The 20854-nt window shown below is 71.9% G+C and overlaps 1 protein-coding gene across 2 annotated transcripts in view; it reads left to right on the forward strand.

Annotated features, from left to right (window-relative positions):
- The window catches only part of NOS3 (nitric oxide synthase 3), an 89770-nt gene that overhangs the window by 17934 nt on the left and 50982 nt on the right, over nucleotides 1-20854 (forward strand). For both annotated transcript variants that reach the window (XM_089776861.1, XM_089776860.1), the window contains exons 4-10: nucleotides 3012-3174; nucleotides 3377-3468; nucleotides 4281-4422; nucleotides 5367-5506; nucleotides 11549-11723; nucleotides 13296-13397; nucleotides 15259-15453. In XM_089776861.1, coding sequence (XP_089632987.1) covers nucleotides 3012-3174; nucleotides 3377-3468; nucleotides 4281-4422; nucleotides 5367-5506; nucleotides 11549-11723; nucleotides 13296-13397; nucleotides 15259-15453 — 1009 coding nt within the window. The remainder of the gene's footprint in view (nucleotides 1-3011; nucleotides 3175-3376; nucleotides 3469-4280; nucleotides 4423-5366; nucleotides 5507-11548; nucleotides 11724-13295; nucleotides 13398-15258; nucleotides 15454-20854) is intronic.

Below are 20854 nucleotides of genomic sequence, written 5' to 3' on the forward strand. Positions count from 1 at the left end.
CCGCGCTGCTGTTCTGCACAGAAGCACCGACCCCTCCTGTACGATTGTCACTGCTCTGTGCAAACGCTGCGCTGCACCCGCCCCTAGCGCGGGACCACGGAGACACCGCGCTGCTGTTCTGCGCAGAAGCACCGACCCCTCCTGTACGATTGTCACTGCTCTGTGCAAACGCTGCGCTGCGCCCGCCCCTAGCGCAGGGACCACGGAGACACCGCGCTGCTGTTCTGCGCAGAAGCACCGACCCCTCCTGTACGATTGTCACTGCGCTGCGCTGCGCCCGCCCCTAGCGCAGGGACCACGGAGACACCGCGCTGCTGTTCTGCGCAGAAGCACCGACCCCTCCTGTACGATTGTCACTGCTCTGTGCAAACGCTGCGCTGCGCCCGCCCCTAGCGCAGGGCCACGGAGACACCGCGCTGCTGTTCTGCGCAGAAGCACCGACCCCTCCTGTACGATTGTCACTGCTCTGTGCAAACGCTGCGCTGCGCCCGCCCCTAGCGCAGGGACCACGGAGACACCGCGCTGCTGTTCTGCGCAGAAGCACCGACCCCTCCTGTACGATTGTCACTGCTCTGTGCAAACGCTGCGCTGCGCCCGCCCCTAGCGCGGGGACACGGAGGCACCGCGCTGCTGTTCTGCGCAGAAGCACCGACCCCTCCTGTACGATTGTCACTGCTCTGTGCAAACGCTGCGCTGCGCCCGCCCCTAGCGCAGGGGCCACGGAGGCACCGCGCTGCTGTTCTGCGCAGAAGCACCGACCCCTCCTGTACGATTGTCACTGCTCTGCGCTGCGCCCGCCCCTAGCGCAGGGCCACGGAGGCACCGCGCTGCTGTTCTGCGCAGAAGCACCGACCCCTCCTGTACGATTGTCACTGCTCTGTGCAAACGCTGCGCTGCGCCCGCCCCTAGCGCAGGGCCACGGAGACACCGCGCTGCTGTTCTGCGCAGAAGCACCGACCCCTCCTGTACGATTGTCACTGCTCTGTGCAAACGCTGCGCTGCGCCCGCCCCTAGCGCAGGGCCACGGAGACACCGCGCTGCTGTTCTGCGCAGAAGCACCGACCCCTCCTGTACGATTGTCACTGCTCTGTGCAAACGCTGCGCTGCGCCCGCCCCTAGCGCGGGGACCACGGAGACACCGCGCTGCTGTTCTGCGCAGAAGCACCGACCCCTCCTGTACGATTGTCACTGCTCTGCGCTGCGCCCGCCCCTAGCGCAGGGCCACGGAGACACCGCGCTGCTGTTCTGCGCAGAAGGCCCTGGCGGCGAAATGGCGACCGGGACGTTCTTGGGCAATAGCGTCTGACTGGCAGGACGCTTGGCTGCGAGATTCGCTTGTGGGAAGCGTCCCGCCAGCCCAGACGCAGCCCGTGTCAGACCCGCAGCTGAACCGCAGCTCTGCGCTGGCTCTGAGCCTGGGGCTGGTGCGCTGGTCCCGGGTGGCTGCTTTTCTGTGCCCAGGGAGACTGGCGTGTTGGCCCGCAGGGTGGGTTTTGCCCTTCCTCACAGCTGACTCGTGGCCATTTCTTCTTTTACATGTGGATCGGCTCAGACACCTAGTCCCAGCCGGAGCAGATAACAAGGCTCTTCCGAGGGGGGAGACAAAGGGAGGGGGGGGATGGGCACCAGGCTGGTGGGCAGGGCTGGGAGTGGGGCAGTCCGAGCGTGGGGAATCATGGAGGGATCAGACTAACCCGTGTAGGGGGCTCAGGGGCCTGCAACCCCTTCCCCCAGGGGAGCTAGGGCTGTGGGCCTATCCTCCCACGGCCTATCCCGGAGCAGCAATAGCCCCTCTCTCTCCTACTGCCCGGCGGGGTCACCTCGTGCTGCGGACGGGGTGCAGGGTCGGGGGTCCCCAGGAAGGACTGGAGCAGGGCTGGGCTGCAGGCCAGCTGGTCGCGTGGGGGGCCGGGAGCCCTGCACCCAAGTGTGACCCTCCCTGCGTGGGACGCAGCCAGCCCAGCCCCTCGGCCAAGGCAGCGTCGTGCTGGGCGGGTGACGCAGCAGGGACTGAACGTGCTGCGGGTGCTTGGCGCTGTGAGGGATCCGACTGGCTGGGCCGCTCCGGGGTGACCCTGCGTGCCTCAGTTTCCCTGGGCTGCCGCACTGTCTGGGGGGGGGGGACTCTGCTGAATTGGGGTCAGCCTCACACCTGAGGGCCAGGCACAGGAGATAAGGACTGTGGACTGCAGGCTGGGGAGGGTGTCTGGGGGTCCCAGCTGGGTTAGGGTGGGGGGCTTAGAGCAGGAAGGGGGCGGGGCCCCGAGAGGATCAGAAGCGGCTGCCCCGGGTCCCTGTCACAGCAAGTCTGGGCTGCGCCGTGTGCCGGGGACTGGACAGCCCTTCTCCTCTACCTGCCACCGGAGAGTCCCCCTGGCAGAGGGGGGGCTGACAGCCCTTCTCCTCTACCTGCCACCGGAGAGTCCCCCTGGCTGGGAGGGGGGGGGGGCTGACAGCCCTTCTCCTCTACCTGCCGCCGGAGAGTCCCCTGGCTGGGAGGGGGGGGGGGCTGACAGCCCTTCTCCTCTACCTGCCGCCGGAGAGTCCCCCTGGCTGGGAGGGGGGGGGGGGCTGACAGCCCTTCTCCTCTACCTGCCTTCGGAGAGTCCCCCTGGCTGGGAGGGGGGGGGGGGCTGACAGCCCTTCTCCTCTACCTGCCGCCGGAGAATCCCCCTGGCTGGGGGGGGGGGGGGGGCTGACAGCCCTTCTCCTCTACCTGCCGCCGGAGAGTCCCCCTGGCTGGGGGGGGGGGGGGGGCTGACAGCCCTTCTCCTCTACCTGCCATCGGAGAGTCCCCCTGGCTGGGGGGGGGGGGACCCAACAGCCCTTCTCCTCTACCTGCCGCCGGAGAGTCCCCCTGGCTGGGGGGGGGGGACCCAACAGCCCTTCTCCTCTACCTGCCGCCGGAGAGTCCCCCTGGCTGGGGGGGGGGGGCTGACAGCCTTTCTCCTCTACCTGCCACCGGAGAGTCCCCCTGGCTGGGGGGGGGCTGACAGCCGGCTCTCCCCCAGGGCGGACTCCAGGGCCCACGTGCAGCGGCTGCAGGACGTGGAGCAGGAGATCCAGGCCACGGGCACCTACCAGCTGCTGGAGCCGGAGCTGATCTTCGGGGCCAAGCAGGCCTGGCGCAACGCCGCCCGCTGCCTGGGCCGCATCCAGTGGAGCAAGCTGCAGGTGGGCCGGGTTAGCGGGGCAGTGCCCCACAGGGCCCCTCTGCTCCAGCCCCCCGACAGGCCCCCCTGGACAGGGGCCCCCTTCTCCCAGACAGAGCACCCAGGGGCCCCCTCCCCCTCCCAGGACCAGAGGAGAACAGCACTCCTCAGCGGGGACAGCGCGGCCTAGGGGTTAGGGCTGCCGCTCACTGCTGCCCCCCCAGGTGTTTGACGCCCGCGACTGCTCCAGTGTCCAGGAGATGTTCGGCTTCCTCTGCACCCACCTGCAGTACGCCACCAACCGCGGCAACCTCCGGTGAGACGCTGCGGACCCGCCCCCACGGGGCCCCCCGCCACAGCCCCCCGGGGAACCGCCCCCACGGGGCCCCCCGCCACAGCCCCCCGGGGAACCGCCCCCACAGGGCCCCCCACCACAGCCCCCCCGGGGAACCGCCCCCACACGGCCCCCCGCCACAGCCCCCCCGGGGAACCGCCCCCACACGGCCCCCTGCCACAGCCCCCCGGGGAACCGCCCCCACGGGGCCCCCCGCCACGGCCCCCCCCGGGGAACCGCCCCCACGGGGCCCCCCGCCACAGCCCCCCCGGGGAACCGCCCCCACGGGGCCCCCCGCCACAGCCCCCCGGGGAACCGCCCCCACGGGGCCCCCCGCCACAGCCCCCCGGGGAACCGCCCCCACGGGGCCCCCCGCCACAGCCCCCCCAGGGAACCGCCCCCACGGGGCCCCCCGCCACAGCCCCCCCGGGGAACCGCCCCCACACGGCCCCCCACCACAGCCCCCCCGGGGAACCGCCCCCACACGGCCCCCCGCCACAGCCCCCCCGGGGAACCGCCCCCACGGGGCCCCCCGCCACAGCCCCCCCGGGGAACCGCCCCCACGGGGCCCCGCCTCCCCCACAAAACCACCCCCACGGGCCCCCGCTGAACCACCCCACGGAGCCCCCCCCTGCCCGGGCCCACACCCCACCCAGAGCCACCACCTCACTCCTAGGCCCCCCGGCTCTCCTGGGTCCACCCCAGCCCACACTCCATTGGGCCACCCGCCCCTCAGGACCACTCCCGGGGGGACACCCACACTCACTGGACCCCCCCCCCCGCCTTTCCGGCAGGTCGGCCATCACCATCTTCCCACAGCGGGTGCCCGGCCGGGGCGACTTCCGCATCTGGAACAGCCAGCTGGTCCGCTACGCCGGGTACCGGCAGCCCGACGGCTCGGTGCTGGGCGACCCGGCCAACGCCGACATCACCGAGGTGGGTGCAGCGGGGGCCCCTCCCCCAGCGCGGCCCCCCCTCCGCCCCCCCAGTGCGGCACACCCCTCCGGCCCCCCAGCGCCCCTCCCCCAGTGCGGCACACCCCTCCTGTCCCAGCGACCCCCCTCCGGCCCCCCCTCCTGCCCCAGCGCCCCTCCCCCAGCGCGGCCCCCCAACCGCCCCCCCAGTGCGGCACACCCCTCCGGCCCCCCAGCGCCCCTCCCCCAGTGCGGCACACCCCTCCTGTCCCAGCGACCCCCCCTCCGGCCCCCCCTCCTGCCCCAGCGCCCCTCCCCCAGCGCGGCCCCCCAACCGCCCCCCCAGTGCGGCACACCCCTCCGGCCCCCCAGCGCCCCTCCCCCAGTGCGGCACACCCCTCCTGTCCCAGCGACCCCCCTCCGGCCCCCCCTCCTGCCCCAGCGCCCCTCCCCCAGCGCGGCCCCCCAACCGCCCCCCCAGTGCGGCACACCCCTCCGGCCCCCCAGCGCTCCTCCCCCAGTGCGGCACACCCCTCCTGCCCCAGCGGCCCCCCCTCCTGCCCCAGCGCCCCTCCCCCAGCGCGGCCCCCCAACCGCCCCCCCAGTGCGGCACACCCCTCCTGCCCCAGTGCCCCCCCAGCGCCCCTCCCCCAGCGCGGCCCCCCCTCCGCTCCCCCCAGTGCGGCACACCCCTCCTGCCCCAGTGCCCCCAGCACCCCTCCCCCAGCCTGGGCCTCCCCCAGCGCGGCACCCCCCTCCTGCCCCAGTGCCCCCCAGTGCCCCTCCCCCAGCCTGGGCCTCCCCCAGCGCGGCACCCCCCTCCTGCCCCAGTGCCCCCCCCCAGCGCTCCTCCCCCAGCCTGGGCCTCCCCCCGCGCTCCTCACTGAGCCTGGGCCTCCCCCCACACGCCCCCCGCCTCCTGCCCCGCCCCCGCCCCCGCCGTGTTCACTGCCGGTGCCCTTGCAGCTCTGTGTGCAGCACGGCTGGACCCCTGGGCACGGCCGCTTCGACGTCCTCCCCCTGCTGCTGCAGGCGCCTGATGAGCCCCCGGAGCTCTTCCCCCTGCCGCCCGAGCTGGTCCTGGAGGTGCCCATCCAGCACCCCACGTGAGCACCGCCGGGGGGGTGGGGGGACCCCCCGTGAGCACCGCCCGGGGGGGACCCCACGTGAGCACCGCCGGGGGGGTGGGGGGACCCCCCGTGAGCACCGCCCGGGGGGACCCCCGTGAGCACCGCCGGGGGGGTGGGGGGACCCCACGTGAGCACCGCCGGGGGGGTGGGGGGACCCCCCGTGAGCACCGCCCGGGGGGTGGGGGGACCCCACGTGAGCACCGCCGGGGGGGTGGGGGGACCCCACGTGAGCACCGCCGGGGGGGTGGGGGGACCCCCCGTGAGCACCGCCCGGGGGGTGGGGGGACCCCCCGTGAGCACCGCCGGGGGGACCCCCCGTGAGCACCGCCGGGGGGGGGCAGGGCCAGGACACTCCCTGTCTCGCAGCCAGGAGCTGCAGGCCCCTTGGGCAGCTGGACGGGTGGGGCCCCAGGAGCTCTGGGCATGGGGGGATGCTGGGGGGCAGTGCTGGGCATGGGGGGGATGCTGGGGGGCAGCGCTGGGCATGGGGGGGATGCTGGGGGGCAGCGCTGGGCATGGGGGGATGCTGGGGGGCTCCCCGGAGGCGCTGTAAAGGGGTCACTCTCCTGCGAGCGCCCCCTTGTGGCCAGGGCGCGTCTGCACTTTCAGCCCAGCCACGTCTCCTCGCCCCCTTGCTGGGGCTGTGGGGACCCAGGCCCGCCCGCTCCCCTGGGACCCCCCAAGTAGCAGCCGCGCTGCTGCCTGGGCCCCTGCCCAGGACACCGCCCCACGCAGCCCTCTCGCTCTGGGGCCCAGTTCTTGGCACAGCCTGCCCCGCCCCCTGCCCCCTCTGCAGCCACCGGGCCTGGGTCTCAGCCCGGCCCCCCCCCGTCCTGCCCGGGTCCCGTTCCAGCACCGAACTGCCGGCCTCGCCCCTGCTGCTGCGTTTATAGCTGCCTGCTGGGCCCTGACTGGCTGCAGCAGAGCCTGCCTGGAGGACCTCTCTCCTGCCCCTCTCCTGGGGGCGGGGTGGTCCCTGCTGGGCTCAGGGCATGGCCTGACTCGGCAGCCCAGGGGCTTTGGATGACTGGGCGGGACCCAGCGCTGGGCCGGGGGCGAAGGCAGCTCCCTGCCTGGCTGGCCCCCAGACTGCGCTGCACCCCAGAAGTGGCCGCCAGGCCTGGCTCCTAGTGGGGGAGCACCCAGTCTCCCTGCCCCGCCCCAGGCGCTAGCGCCGCCCCCCGTGGCTGGGAACCTGCGGCCGGGGCCAGGAGAGGGGGGAGCGGCCTCAGCCCCCCGCTGTGCCGCCGGGGAGCCTGTTTGGACCCGCGTGGATCCCGACGCGAGTCCTGCAGCTGGGCCTGCGCCGAGCCGGGCTGATCCCTGCGACAGGCCCGTGTGAGCGGCTCCGCCGTCCCGCGCCCCGAAACGGCCCAAAGCCGCCAGACGGCCCTCCCCCCGAGGCCCCGCGCTCAGCCATGGCAAGGGGGTCCTAGGCAGCGGGGCAGGGAGGGGGCCAGGTCTAGTGGTTAGAGCAGGGGGCCGGGCGCCCGGGTTCTGCCCTGGCTCTGGAAGGCAGTGGGGCGCAGTGGTTAGAGCAGGGGGCCGGGCGCCCGGGTTCTGCCCTGGCTCTGGAAGGCAGCGGGGCGCAGTGGTTAGCGCAGGGCCGGGCGCCCGGGTTCTGCCCTGGCTCTGGAAGGCAGCGGGGCGCAGTGGTTAGTGCAGGGGGCCGGGCGCCCGAGTTCTGTCCTGGCTCTGGAAGGCAGCGGGGCGCAGTGGTTAGCGCAGGGGGCCGGGCGCCCGGGTTCTGTCCTGGCTCTGGAAGGCAGCGGGGCGCAGTGGTTAGCGCAGGGGGCCAGGCGCCCGGGTTCTGCCCTGGCTCTGGAAGGCAGCGGGGCGCAGTGGTTAGTGCAGGGGGCCAGGCGCCCGGGTTCTGCCCTGGCTCTGGAAGGCAGCGGGGCGCAGTGGTTAGCGCAGGGCCGGGCGCCCGAGTTCTGCCCTGGCTCTGGAAGGCAGCGGGGCGCAGTGGATAGAGCAGGGGGCCTGGCGCCCGAGTTCTGCCCTGGCTCTGGAAGGCAGCGGGGCGCAGTGGTTAGAGCAGGGGGCCAGGCGCCCGGGTTCTGTCCTGGCTCTGGAAGGCAGCGGGGCGCAGTGGTTAGCGCAGGGCCGGGCGCCCGAGTTCTGCCCTGGCTCTGGAAGGCAGCGGGGCGCAGTGGTTAGCGCAGGGCCGGGCGCCCGAGTTCTGTCCTGGCTCTGGAAGGCAGCGGGGCGCAGTGGTTAGCGCAGGGCCGGGCGCCCGAGTTCTGCCCTGGCTCTGGAAGGCAGCGGGGCGCAGTGGTTAGAGCAGGGGACCAGGCGCCCGAGTTCTGCCCTGGCTCTGGAAGGCAGCGGGGCGCAGTGGTTAGAGCAGGGGCCAGGCGCCCGGGTTCTGCCCTGGCTCTGGAAGGCAGCGGGGCGCAGTGGTTAGCGCAGGGCCGGGTGCCCGGGTTCTGCCCTGGCTCTGGAAGGCAGCGGGGCGCAGTGGTTAGAGCAGGGGGCCGGGCGCCCGAGTTCTGCCCTGGCTCTGGAAGGCAGCGGGGCGCAGTGGTTAGAGCAGGGGCCGGGCGCCCGGGTTCTGTCCTGGCTCTGGAAGGCAGCGGGGCGCAGTGGTTAGAGCAGGGGGGCCAGGCGCCCGGGTTCTGTCCTGGCTCTGGAAGGCAGCGGGGCGCAGTGGTTAGAGCAGGGGGCCGGGTGCCCGGGTTCTGTCCTGGCTCTGGAAGGCAGCGGGGCGCAGTGGTTAGCGCAGGGGGCCAGGCGCCCGGGTTCTGTCCTGGCTCTGGAAGGCAGCGGGGCGCAGTGGTTAGTGCAGGGGGCCAGGCGCCCGGGTTCTGTCCTGGCTCTGGAAGGCAGCGGGGCGCAGTGGTTAGTGCAGGGGGCCAGGCGCCCGGGTTCTGCCCTGGCTCTGGAAGGCAGCGGGGCGCAGTGGTTAGTGCAGGGGGCCAGGCGCCCGGGTTCTGCCCTGGCTCTGGAAGGCAGCGGGGCGCAGTGGTTAGAGCAGGGGGCCAGGCGCCCGAGTTCTGCCCTGGCTCTGGAAGGCAGCGGGGCGCAGTGGTTAGTGCAGGGGGCCAGGCGCCCGGGTTCTGTCCTGGCTCTGGAAGGCAGCGGGGCGCAGTGGTTAGTGCAGGGGGCCAGGCGCCCGGGTTCTGCCCTGGCTCTGGAAGGCAGCGGGGCGCAGTGGTTAGAGCAGGGCCGGGCGCCCGGGTTCTGCCCTGGCTCTGGAAGGCAGCGGGGCGCAGTGGTTAGTGCAGGGGGCCGGGTGCCCGGGTTCTGCCCTGGCTCTGGAAGGCAGCGGGGCGCAGTGGTTAGTGCAGGGGGCCGGGTGCCCGGGTTCTGCCCTGGCTCTGGAAGGCAGCGGGGCGCAGTGGTTAGAGCAGGGGCCGGGCGCCCGGGTTCTGCCCTGGCTCTGGAAGGCAGCGGGGCGCAGTGGTTAGCGCAGGGCCGGGCGCCCGGGTTCTGCCCTGGCTCTGGAAGGCAGCGGGGCGCAGTGGTTAGTGCAGGGGGCCGGGCGCCCGAGTTCTGTCCTGGCTCTGGAAGGCAGCGGGGCGCAGTGGTTAGTGCAGGGGGCCGGGCGCCCGGGTTCTGTCCTGGCTCTGGAAGGCAGCGGGGCGCAGTGGTTAGAGCAGGGGGCCGGGCGCCCGGGTTCTGTCCTGGCTCTGGAAGGCAGCGGGGCGCAGTGGTTAGAGCAGGGGGCCGGGCGCCCGGGTTCTGTCCTGGCTCTGGAAGGCAGCGGGGCGCAGTGGTTAGAGCAGGGGGCCAGGCGCCCGGGTTCTGTCCTGGCTCTGGAAGGCAGCGGGGCGCAGTGGTTAGCGCAGGGGGCCGGGCGCCCGGGTTCTGCCCTGGCTCTGGAAGGCAGCGGGGCGCAGTGGTTAGCGCAGGGGGCCAGGCGCCCGGGTTCTGCCCTGGCTCTGGAAGGCAGCGGGGCGCAGTGGTTAGCGCAGGGGGCCGGGCGCCCGGGTTCTGCCCTGGCTCTGGAAGGCAGCGGGGCGCAGTGGTTAGCGCAGGGCCGGGCGCCCGGGTTCTGCCCTGGCTCTGGAAGGCAGCGGGGCGCAGTGGTGAGAGCAGGGGGCCGGGCGCCCGAGTTCTGCCCTGGCTCTGGAAGGCAGCGGGGCGCAGTGGTTAGTGCAGGGGGCCGGGCGCCCGGGTTCTGCCCTGGCTCTGGAAGGCAGCGGGGCGCAGTGGTTAGCGCAGGGCCGGGCGCCCGGGTTCTGTCCTGGCTCTGGAAGGCAGCGGGGCGCAGTGGTTAGTGCAGGGGGCCGGGCGCCCGGGTTCTGCCCTGGCTCTGGAAGGCAGCGGGGCGCAGTGGTTAGAGCAGGGCCGGGTGCCCGGGTTCTGCCCTGGCTCTGGAAGGCAGCGGGGCGCAGTGGTTAGAGCAGGGGGGCCGGGCGCCCGAGTTCTGTCCTGGCTCTGGAAGGCAGCGGGGCGCAGTGGTTAGCGCAGGGGGCCGGGCGCCCGGGTTCTGTCCTGGCTCTGGAAGGCAGCGGGGCGCAGTGGTTAGTGCAGGGGGCCGGGCGCCCGGGTTCTGCCCTGGCTCTGGAAGGCAGCGGGGCGCAGTGGTTAGAGCAGGGCCGGGTGCCCGGGTTCTGCCCTGGCTCTGGAAGGCAGCGGGGCGCAGTGGTTAGAGCAGGGGGGCCGGGCGCCCGAGTTCTGTCCTGGCTCTGGAAGGCAGCGGGGCGCAGTGGTTAGCGCAGGGGGCCGGGCGCCCGGGTTCTGTCCTGGCTCTGGAAGGCAGCGGGGCGCAGTGGTTAGTGCAGGGGGCCGGGCGCCCGGGTTCTGCCCTGGCTCTGGAAGGCAGCGGGGCGCAGTGGTTAGTGCAGGGGGGCCGGGCGCCCGGGTTCTGTCCTTGCTCTGGAAGGCAGCGGGGCGCAGTGGTTAGAGCAGGGGGGCGGGCGCCCGGGTTCTGCCCTGGCTCTGGAAGGCAGCGGGGCGCAGTGGTTAGAGCAGGGGGCCGGGCGCCCGGGTTCTGTCCTTGCTCTGGAAGGCAGCGGGGCGCAGTGGTTAGCGCAGGGCCGGGCGCCCGGGTTCTGCCCTGGCTCTGGAAGGCAGCGGGGCGCAGTGGTTAGCGCAGGGGGCCAGGCGCCCGAGTTCTGCCCTGGCTCTGGAAGGCAGCGGGGCGCAGTGGTTAGAGCAGGGGGCCTGGCGCCCGGGTTCTGCCCTGGCTCTGGAAGGCAGCGGGGCGCAGTGGTTAGAGCAGGGGGCCAGGCGCCCGAGTTCTGCCCTGGCTCTGGAAGGCAGCGGGGCGCAGTGGTTAGAGCAGGGGGCCGGGCGCCCGAGTTCTGCCCTGGCTCTGGAAGGCAGTGGTTAGAGCAGGGGGGCGGGCGCCCGGGTTCTGCCCTGGCTCTGGAAGGCAGCGGGGCGCAGTGGTTAGAGCAGGGGCCGGGCGCCCGGGTTCTGTCCTTGCTCTGGAAGGCAGCGGGGCGCAGTGGTTAGCGCAGGGCCGGGCGCCCGGGTTCTGCCCTGGCTCTGGAAGGCAGCGGGGCGCAGTGGTTAGCGCAGGGCCGGGCGCCCGAGTTCTGCCCTGGCTCTGGAAGGCAGCGGGGCGCAGTGGTTAGAGCAGGGGGCCAGGCGCCCGAGTTCTGCCCTGGCTCTGGAAGGCAGCGGGGCGCAGTGGTTAGAGCAGGGGGCCGGGCGCCCGGGTTCTGCCCTGGCTCTGGAAGGCAGCGGGGCGCAGTGGTTAGAGCAGGGGGCCAGGCGCCCGAGTTCTGCCCTGGCTCTGGAAGGCAGCGGGGCGCAGTGGTTAGAGCAGGGGGCCAGGCGCCCGAGTTCTGCCCTGGCTCTGGAAGGCAGCGGGGCGCAGTGGTTAGCGCGGGGGGGGGCAGGCGCCCGGGTTCTGCCCTGGCTCTGGAAGGCAGCGGGGCGCAGTGGTTAGCGCGGGGGGGGGGTAGGCGCCCGGGTTCTGCCCTGGCTCTGGAAGGCAGCGGGGCGCAGTGGTTAGCGCGGGGGGGGGGGCAGGCGCCCGGGTTCTGCCCTGGCTCTGGAAGGCAGCGGGGCGCAGTGGTTAGCGCAGGGCCGGGCGTGGCCTGACGGACGTGTCGGGCGCAGGCTGGCGTGGTTCGGGGAGCTGGGCCTGCGCTGGCACGCGCTGCCCGCCGTGGCCAACATGCTGCTGGAGATCGGGGGTCTGCAGTTCCCGGCCGCCCCCTTCAACGGCTGGTACGTGGGCAGCGAGATCGGCATGAGGAACTTCTGCGACAGCCACCGCTACAACGTGCTGCAGGTACCCCCCAGCCCCGCCCCCGCACTGCCCCCCATTCCCCCGCCCCTGCCCCGTCCCCCCGCCCCTGCCCCCGTCCCCCCACCGCCCCCCATTCCCCCCGCCCCTGCCCCGTCCCCCCACCGCCCCCATCCCCCCGCCCCAGCCCCGTCCCCCCACCGCCGCCATGCCCCCCGCCCCTGCCCCCATCCCCCCATCGCCTCCCCATGCCCCCTCGCCCCTGCCCCCGTTCCCCCACCGCCCCCCATTCTCCCGCCCCAGCCCCGTCCCCCCACCGCCCCCCCCATGCCCCCCGCCCCTGCCCCATCCCCCCATCGCCTCCCCATGCCCCCTCGCCCCTGCCCCCCGTCCCCCCACCCCGCCCCCGCATGCCCTCCCGCCCCTGCCCCCCGACCCCCACTGCCTCCCCATGCCCTCCCGCCCCTGCCCCCCGTTCCCCTACTGCCCCCCATGCACCCCCCCGCCCCTGCTCTCCACCGCCCCCTCATTCCCCCCGCCCCTGCCCCCTCTCCCCCCACTGCCCCCCATGCCCCCCGCCTCTGCTCCCCACTGCCCCCCATTCCCCCCACCCCTGCCCCATCCTCCCACCGCCCCCCCATTCCCCCCGCTCCTGCCCCCCATTCCCCCACCGCCCCCCATGCCCCTCCGCCCCTGCCCCCGTCCCTCCATCGCCTCCCCATGCCCCCCTGCCCCCCGTCCCCCCACTGCCCCCCATGCACCCCCGCCCCTGCTCTCCACCGCCCCCCATTCTCCCCGCCCCTGCCCCCGTCCCCCCACTGCCCCCCATGCCCCCCGCCCCTGCTCCCCACTGCCCCCCATTCCCCCCACCCCTGCCCCCGTCCTCCCACCGTCCCCCCATTCCCCCCTGCCCCCCGTCCCCCCAGCACCCCCCATACCCCCCCACCCCCCCATGCCTCCCCCACCCCTGCCCCCCGTCTCCCCACTGCCCCCCATGACCCCTCGCCCCTGCCCCCTGTCCCCCCAGAACCCCCCCATGCCTCCCCCGCCCCTGCCCTCTGTCTCCCCCCGGCAGGGGGTGGCCGTGGGGGGCGGGGCGGGGCGGGTGACGCTCCCCCCGGCAGGGGGTGGCCGTGGGGGGCGGGGCGGGCGGGTGACGCTCCCCCGGCAGGCGGTGGCCGTGGGGGGCGGGGCAGGGCGGGTGACGCTCCCCCCGGCAGGAGGTGGCCGTGGGGGGCGGGGCAGGGCGGGTGACGCTCCCCCCGGCAGGGGGTGGCCGTGGGGGGCGGGGCAGGGCGGGTAACGCTCCCCCCGGCAGGCGGTGGCCGTGGGGGGCGGGGCAGGGCGGGTGACGCTCCTCCCGGCAGGAGGTGGCCGTGGGGGGTGGGGCGGGGCGGGTGACGCTCCCCCGGGCAGGAGGTGGCCGTGGGGGGTGGGGCGGGGCGGGTGACGCTCCCCCCGGCAGGCGGTGGCCGTGGGGGGCGGGGCAGGGCGGGTGACGCTCCCCCCGGCAGGGGGTGGCCGTGGGGGGGAGGGTGGGGCGGGGCGGGTGACGCTCCCCCCGGCAGGCGGTGGCCGTGGGGGGCGGGGCAGGGCGGGTGACGCTCCCCCCGGCAGGAGGTGGCCGTGCGCATGGGGCTGGACACGCGGAGGAGCTCGTCGCTGTGGAAGGACCAGGCGGCCGTGGCGGTGAACGTGGCCGTGCTGCACAGCTTCCAGGTACGGGGAGGCGGGGGGAGCCAGGCGCTGTCGGGGGCTGGGCGCACACAGCAGCCCAGTGTCACCCCGGGGTGGGGAGCCCCGGCCCTGCCCCCCCACACAGCCGGGGGCTCCCAGCCCGCAGGGGCACAGACAGGCCAGCAGCAGCCAGGCAGCCCAGCCTGGGGAGAGGGGGGCCCAGAGCCAGGGCCCTGTCCCCCAAGCCAGCCCAGCTTCCCCCACCTCCAGCAGCCAGCCCCAGACCTGCAGCCCCCCCCCGTGTTCCCCTCCCGGGCAAAGGGGTCACCTGGTCCCGCCCCTCCCATGCTCAGGTTACTGGCGCCTGGGTCAATGTGAACCTGCTGGGCCGGGGCAGCTCCCCGCTGTGAGGCCCCGAAATCCCCCATGTCCAGAGCGGTGCAGGGCCCAGGGAAACTGAGGCACACAGGTGTTCGCACAGGACAGCAGGAATCACGCACAACTGAACCGAGTGACGGCCCCCCAGCCAGGGCGGGGCAGGCACAGACCCGGGCACAGTGTGGGCAACAGGGACGGTCGTGGCTCCTGGCCCGGGGGGTGGGTGTGTGTGTGACCTGACTCCCTCCTCAGGGTATGTGTGTCTGTGTGTGCGCGTGCCCTGTGTGTGTCGGGGGGTGACCTGGCTCCCTGCCCAGTGCGTGTGTGTGTGTGGGGGGGGGTGACCTGGCTCCCTGCCCAGTGTGTGTGTGTGTGTGGGGGGGGTGACCTGGCTCCCTGCCCAGTGCGTGTGTGTGTGTGGGGGGGGGTGACCTGGCTCCCTGCCCAGTGCGTGTGTGTGTGGGGGGGGTGACCTGGCTCCCTGCCCAGTGTGTGTGTGTGGGGGGGGTGACCTGGGTCCCTGCCCCAGTGTGTGTGTGTGTGGGGGGGGGTGACCTGGCTCCCTGCCCAGTGTGTGTGTGTGTGGGGGGGGTGACCTGGCTCCCTGCCCAGTGCGTGTGTGTGTGTGTGTGGGGGTGACCTGGCTCCCTGCCCAGTGTGTGTGTGTGTGGGGGGGTGACCTGGCTCCCTGCCCAGTGTGTGTGTGTGGGGGGGTGACCTGGCTCCCTGCCCAGTGTGTGTGTGTGTGGGGGGGGTGACCTGGCTCCCTGCCCAGTGCGTGTGTGTGTGGAGGGGTGACCTGGCTCCCTGCCCAGTGTGTGTGTGTGTGTGGGGGGGGTGACCTGGCTCCCTGCCCAGTGCGTGTGTGTGTGGAGGGGTGACCTGGCTCCCTGCCCAGTGCGTGTGTGTGTGTGGGGGGGTGACCTGGCTCCCTGCCCAGTGCGTGTGTGTGTGTGGAGGGGTGACCTGGCTCCCTGCCCAGTGCGTGTGTGTGTGTGTGGGGGGGTGACCTGGCTCCCTGCCCAGTGCGTGTGTGTGTGTGGAGGGGTGACCTGGCTCCCTGCCCAGTGCGTGTGTGTGTGTGTGGGGGGGTGACCTGGCTCCCTGCCCAGTGCGTGTGTGTGGGGGGGGGTGACCTGGCTCCCTGCCCAGTGCGTGTGTGTGGGGGGGGGTGACCTGGCTCCCTGCCCAGTGCGTGTGTGTGTGTGGGGGGGGTGACCTGGCTCCCTGCCCAGTGCGTGTGTGTGTGGGGGGGGGTGACCTGGCTCCCTGCCCAGTGCGTGTGTGTGGAGGGGTGACCTGGCTCCCTGCCCAGTGCGTGTGTGTGTGTGTGGAGGGGTGACCTGGCTCCCTGCCCAGTGCGTGTGTGTGTGTGGGGGGGTGACCTGGCTCCCTGCCCAGTGCGTGTGTGTGGGGGGGGGTGACCTGGCTCCCTGCCCAGTGCGTGTGTGTGTGGGGGGGGTGACCTGGCTCCCTGCCGGGGGGGCGCCCGGCTCTGCCACAGCTTCCTTCCCTCCCCGGCCAGGTGGCCAAGGTGACCATCGTGGACCATCACGCGGCCACCGAGTCCTTCGTCAAGCACATGGAGAACGAGCTGCAGGCGCGGGGCGGGTGCCCGGCCGACTGGGTCTGGATCGTCCCCCCCCTCTCGGGCAGCCTCACCCCCGTCTTCCACCAGGAGATGGTCAACTACCTGCTCTCGCCCTGTTTCCGCTACCAGGTGGGCCCCGCCCCGCGGCCCCCCATATCCCCGCGGCCCCCTATATCCCCGGGGACCCCCCATTTCCTCCGGGGACCCCCCATTTCCTCCCCTCGCCCATTTCCCCCGCGGCCCCCCATTTCCCCCGGGGACCCCCCATTTCCCCCGGGGACCCCCATATCCCCCACGGCCCCCCATATCCCCGGGGACCCCCCATATCCCCGGGGACCCCCCATTTCCTCCGGGGACCCCCCATTTCCTCCCCTCGCCCATTTCCCCCGCGGCCCCCCATATCCCCGCGGCCCCCCATATCCCCCGGGGACCCCCCATTTCCCCCGGGGACCCCCATATCCCCCATGGCCCCCCATGTCCCCCAGGGACCCCCATTTCCTCCCCTCACCCATTTCCCCCGGGGACCCTCCATTTCCCCCGGGGACCCTCCATTTCCTCCCCCCCATTTCCTCTTTCCTCCCCCCCCATTCCCTCGGTGATTCTCACACACACACCCAGCTGCACCTGTCTCTGCATGACAGGCTGAACCAGGCTGCGGGAGGTGGGGGCCAGTCAGCCCTCTCGGGGGGTTCCTGTGACCCCCCTACAGTCTTCCAGCCTGGCAACGGCCCCCTTGGCCCTCAGGGACCACGCCTGAGCGGGTCACGCTGGGAGTGCAGGTGAGCCCGTGGCACCGCCGCCAGCTCGGGGCGCGTCCCTGGAGCCCCGCTCGCCCGTGGGGAGCAGCTGCTCGTGCAGCGTCACCCGAGATGCTGAGAGCTTTGCCCCGCGAGGCGCAGCGGCTGGGGCCCCCGGCGGCCGTCACGAGTCCAGTGCCCAGTTCACTCCGGACTGGCTCACTGACCCTTTGCACCGGAGACACGGGCCCACACGCTACGCACACGGCACGGCCGCTCGCCGGGCAGCCCCGTCGGGCCACAGCCGCCGCGAGTCCCCCTGCCGCTCGCCCGGAGCCGTGAGGGGCCCCAGCGGCTCGGTCTGCCAGCCGGCTTCCCGCAGGCCCCGGGGCGGCCGCCAGCCTCCGACTGGGGGCGCCGTTACCTGAGGAACCATTTGACCTTTGGGGACAGGTCACCACTGTCCCCGTCCCATTCCCGCGCCCCCCTAAAATCCCCCCCCAACAAATTCCCTGTGGCCTTTCGGGACCAGCCGCGTGGCCAATGGCAGCTCCGTTCTCTTGGGAACTGCCAGGGATGCGCATCTCCCCTGCCAGCGAGGGCACCCCTCCCCTGGGCAGTGCCCGCTGGGCCGGCCTGGAGAACCACTCGCTGCCCCACTGCGGCGCTGGCGAAGGGGCCGGGGCTGGGCTCTCCCAGCTCGTCTCAGCCCTCGCAGAGCGGGGCTCGCCCGCCGGGCCTGAGCGCCAGTCGCGCCCAGCGCCTCCCGCGGCCCCTTGCGTTGGGCCACCCGCCCCGCCTGGCTGGGAGCAGGTTAAACGGCCCCGGTGCCACGGGGGGCAGCGACCAGTGTCCCCACAGCCCCCCCCCCATTAGCGATGTCACCGCCCGCTCGCCGGGCTCCCTCTGGTTTTACCGGCAGCGCGGCCTCGTGTTCCAGGTGTGTTGCGCCTTCGCCTCCTGTCCCTGTCCGCCAGCCTGGCGCTGGGCCCTTCGGGACGCTGGAGCCTGCGCTCACCCCCAGAGACTCAGGAACCCTTCGCCTCCTGTCCTTGTCCGCCAGCCTGGCGCTGGGCCCTTCGGGACGCTGGAGCCTGCGCTCACCCCCAGAGGCTCAGGAACCCTTTGTGACGTAGTGGGGGTACTTGCTGGGCTGTGGTGACCCCTGCTGTCTGGAGCAAGACCCAGCAGGGAAAACCTCACTAGGCAGAGGTAAGGCCAAACTTGTTGAACCAGTGGCCAGACACCCCCCATGGAGAGGAACAAAGGAAGGTGGATGCTGCCCTGGCTGGGGGGCAGGGCTGGAAGAGAGTTAGTTAGTTCCTGGCTGGACGGCAGGGAATAAGGAGCTGGGGAGGGGGCTGGGACTCCCCTATCTCAAGGGGGGGCACTGAGGCCCCTTAGCCCCAGTTCCTGTAACCAGATTACATCTGTGCTGCGCTGTGCTGGAGGAGCAATAAACCACCCTCAATTCCACTGGCTGGTGCAGTCTGTTTGTGCCATTTCGGGGTGCAGGAGACGGGGAACCCCCAACGCGCCGTCACACTGGTGTCAGGGGTGGGATCCACTGCACCCCATGGATGAAGCTCCCAGTGGCAAGCGACAAGGCGCCGGAGAAGCAAGAGCCCTGGAGCCAGGCGTGCTGGAGACAGAGCGAAGCGGTTCCTGGGAATCGTGGGGCGCTGCAGCACTAGACTGGTGAGTCTGCACCGGGGGGCCCAGCGGGCAGATGACCTACGCCCAACTCTTGAAGGCAGAGCTGGTGGGGCTGTGCAGAGAGAGGGGCTTGCCTGTGCAGAAAGCAACCAAGGCCCAGCTGATTGCCCAGCTGGAAGAGAATGACCAGCCACAGGGCCAGGATCTTGTCCCCAGGGGAAGCAGCCAGACCCCCCCTGAGAGTGTGTCAGGCTCAGAGAGAGGGAGGAGCGCTGGAACCCACCGGAGAGATGAGACAGCGTCTCCCGGGAGGCCTGCAAGCCGTAGCCCATCTAGGGCAGGGGCCAGCCCAGCGGAGCTGCGGCGGCTGGAGATCCAGCTGCGGATGAAGGAATTGGAAGTAGAGGACCGAGAGAAGGACCGCCAGGACTGAGAGAAGGAACGCCAAGATCGAGAGAGGCAGCGGCAGCATGAGCTGGCCATGGCAGAGCGGAGAACCGGCGGGGCACCGGCTGCGCCAAGTGCGGATGGGCCCCAGGGTCCCAGGACTGCCAGACGCTTGGAGAGGCTCGTGGCGGCCCAATTGAAGGACATGGGCGACATAGACGGGTTCCTCAGCTCCTTTGAGAGGGCCTGTGGACTGCAACGGGTCCCCCCAGCTGACTGGCTGCAGGAGCTCGTCCCCGCACTGAACCAGGAGGCGGCCGGAGTGCTCAGTCAGCTGGAGGACCTACAGCCAGGGGATTACAACCGAGTCAAGGAGGCCCTGCTGCACAAGTTCGGGCTGACCCCCGAGATGTACAGGAAGAAGTTCCGGGGGGTACAGAAAGGGCCACGGGAGACCTATGTGGACCTGGCCTCCCGCCTGGCGCAATACTGCCGCAAGTGGGTGTCTGGAGTCGGAGCCCAGACCACAGAGGAGCTGCTCAAGCTGGTCATGATGGAGCAGTTCTATGAAGCGTGCCCACCCAAACTGAGGCTGTGGCTCAAGGACCGGAGACCAGAGAACCCCCAGGAGGCCGGGAGACTGGCAGATGAGTTCACGGAGAGCCGGTCCGGGGGTGAACGGGAGTCCCGGAGAGAAAGAGAATCGCGCAGAGACCGGTTCTCGGCTGAGCAACGTAGAGAGACACCTCCGAGGCGAGCCCCGGGGACCAGGACCAGTCATCGATACCCCAGAGAACCAGCCAGGGCCCGGGCAGAGCCGACCCGAATGGGCCCACAGAACCTAACTTGCCATCGCTGTGGGCAACGAGGCCACAAGAGGGCTCAATGCCCCAGGCGCAAGAACAGGTCCCATGACCTGGGACATTCCAGGGTTAACTGGCTGGGGCGGGAGGAAGGGCCGGCTGCCCCAGAGGCAGGGGCTGGCCGGCAAACCTCCGCTCGGGGAGGGGGGAAGGATGCTCAGTGCACCTCCCCTGGGAGGTCTGACCCTCGGGAGACAGATTTATCCGTGCACCGGGTGGGGGCGGGGCGGCCCCTACGGAGGGACTGCCTCGTACCCCTGGAGGTGGACGGCAGGAAGGTGACGGGTTTCTGGGACACGGGGGCGGAGGTGACGCTGGCCCGGCCCGACATAGTGGCCCCAGACCGTATGCTACCCGACACTCAGCTGACACTGAGGGGCATAGGCGGCACCCCCTTTGAGGTACCGGTAGCCAGGGTGCATCTGAAATGGGAGGCCAAGGAGGGCCCCAAGGAAGTGGGGGTGCACCCGCACTTGCCCACCGACGTGCTAATGGGGAGTGACCTGGAGGAGTGGCCAGACGGACCCCACAGGACGCTGGTCACCACCCGTAGCCAGAGCAAGCGAGGGGCTGGCAGCCCGGAATTTGAGGAGGTTCCCCAACAGGGGGCCCAGGGCCCCGTCCCAGCAGACCTAGAGTTGGACCTAGGCAGTGGGGGGAACCACGGCCCTGTCCCAGCCCCAGCCGCTGAATTCCAGGCGGAGGTGCGAGCGGATCCCTCCTTGCAGGCCCTGAGGGACCGGGCTGACCTGGGTGCTGCTCAACCCCTAGGAGGAGATTGCCAGGAGAAGTTCCGGTGGGAGAGGGGATTTCTGTACCGGGAATGGCTTTCCCCCGGGACGGTAGGCAAGTGGGGGCTCCAGCGGCAGCTGGTGGTTCCCCAAAGGTATCGCCGCAAGCTGCTACACCTGGCCCATGACATCCCGTTCTCGGGACACCAGGGGATCCGGCGCACGCGGCTGAGGCTGCTCCAAAACTTCTATTGGCCGGGGATGTTTGCAGCTGTCCAGCGGTACTGCCGGTCCTGCGACTCCTGCCAACGAGTGGGGACGGCCCAAGACAGGAAGAAAGCTGCATTGAGACCCCTGCCCATCATAGAGGAGCCTTTCCAGAAGGTGGCGATGGATATTGTGGGGCCCTTCAACAGAGCGACCCGGACAGGGAAGAAATACATCCTGGTGGTGGTGGACTTCGCCACCCGCTACCCCGAGGCCGTGGCCCTGCCCTCCATCGAGGCAGACATGGTGGCAGACGCACTGCTGACCATTTTCAGCTGGGTGGGGTTTCCCCAGCAGGTTCTCACGGACCAGGGATCCAACTTCATGTCGGCCCTGCTCCGGTGCTTGTGGGAAAAGAGTGGGGTGCAACACACCTGGGCCTCGGCGTATCACCCCCAGACCAACGGGTTGGTGGAGAGGTTCAACGGGACTCTGAAGCAGATGCTACGGACCTTTATGCACAAACACCCGCAGGACTGGGACAAGTACCTACCCCACCTGCTGTTTGCGTACAGGGAAGTGCCCCAGGAGTCCACGGGGTTCTCGCCGTTCGAGCTGTTATATGGGAGGCGAGTGAGGGGCCCCCTGGACTTATTGAAAGACGAGTGGGAGGGGAAGGTCTCCCCGGAGGGTGAGCCGGTCGTGGAATACGTCCTGACATTCCGGGAAAGACTTGCCGAGCTCATGGGCCTGGCCAGAGAGAACCTGAGCAGGGCCCAGAGGAAGCAGAAGGTCTGGTACGACCGCAATGCACGGGCCCGCGCCTACGCTACCGGGGACCAGGTGATGGTCCTGATCCCCGTGCGGAAGAACAAGCTGCAAGCCGCCTGGGACGGCCCCTTCAAGGTGGTTAAGCAGCTGAACGAGGTGAACTACGTGGTGGAGCTGA

This window comes from Pelodiscus sinensis, chromosome 2 (assembly GCF_052426305.1).
Source record: "Pelodiscus sinensis isolate ZL-2025 chromosome 2, ASM5242630v1, whole genome shotgun sequence".
NCBI lineage: Eukaryota > Metazoa > Chordata > Testudines > Trionychidae > Pelodiscus > Pelodiscus sinensis.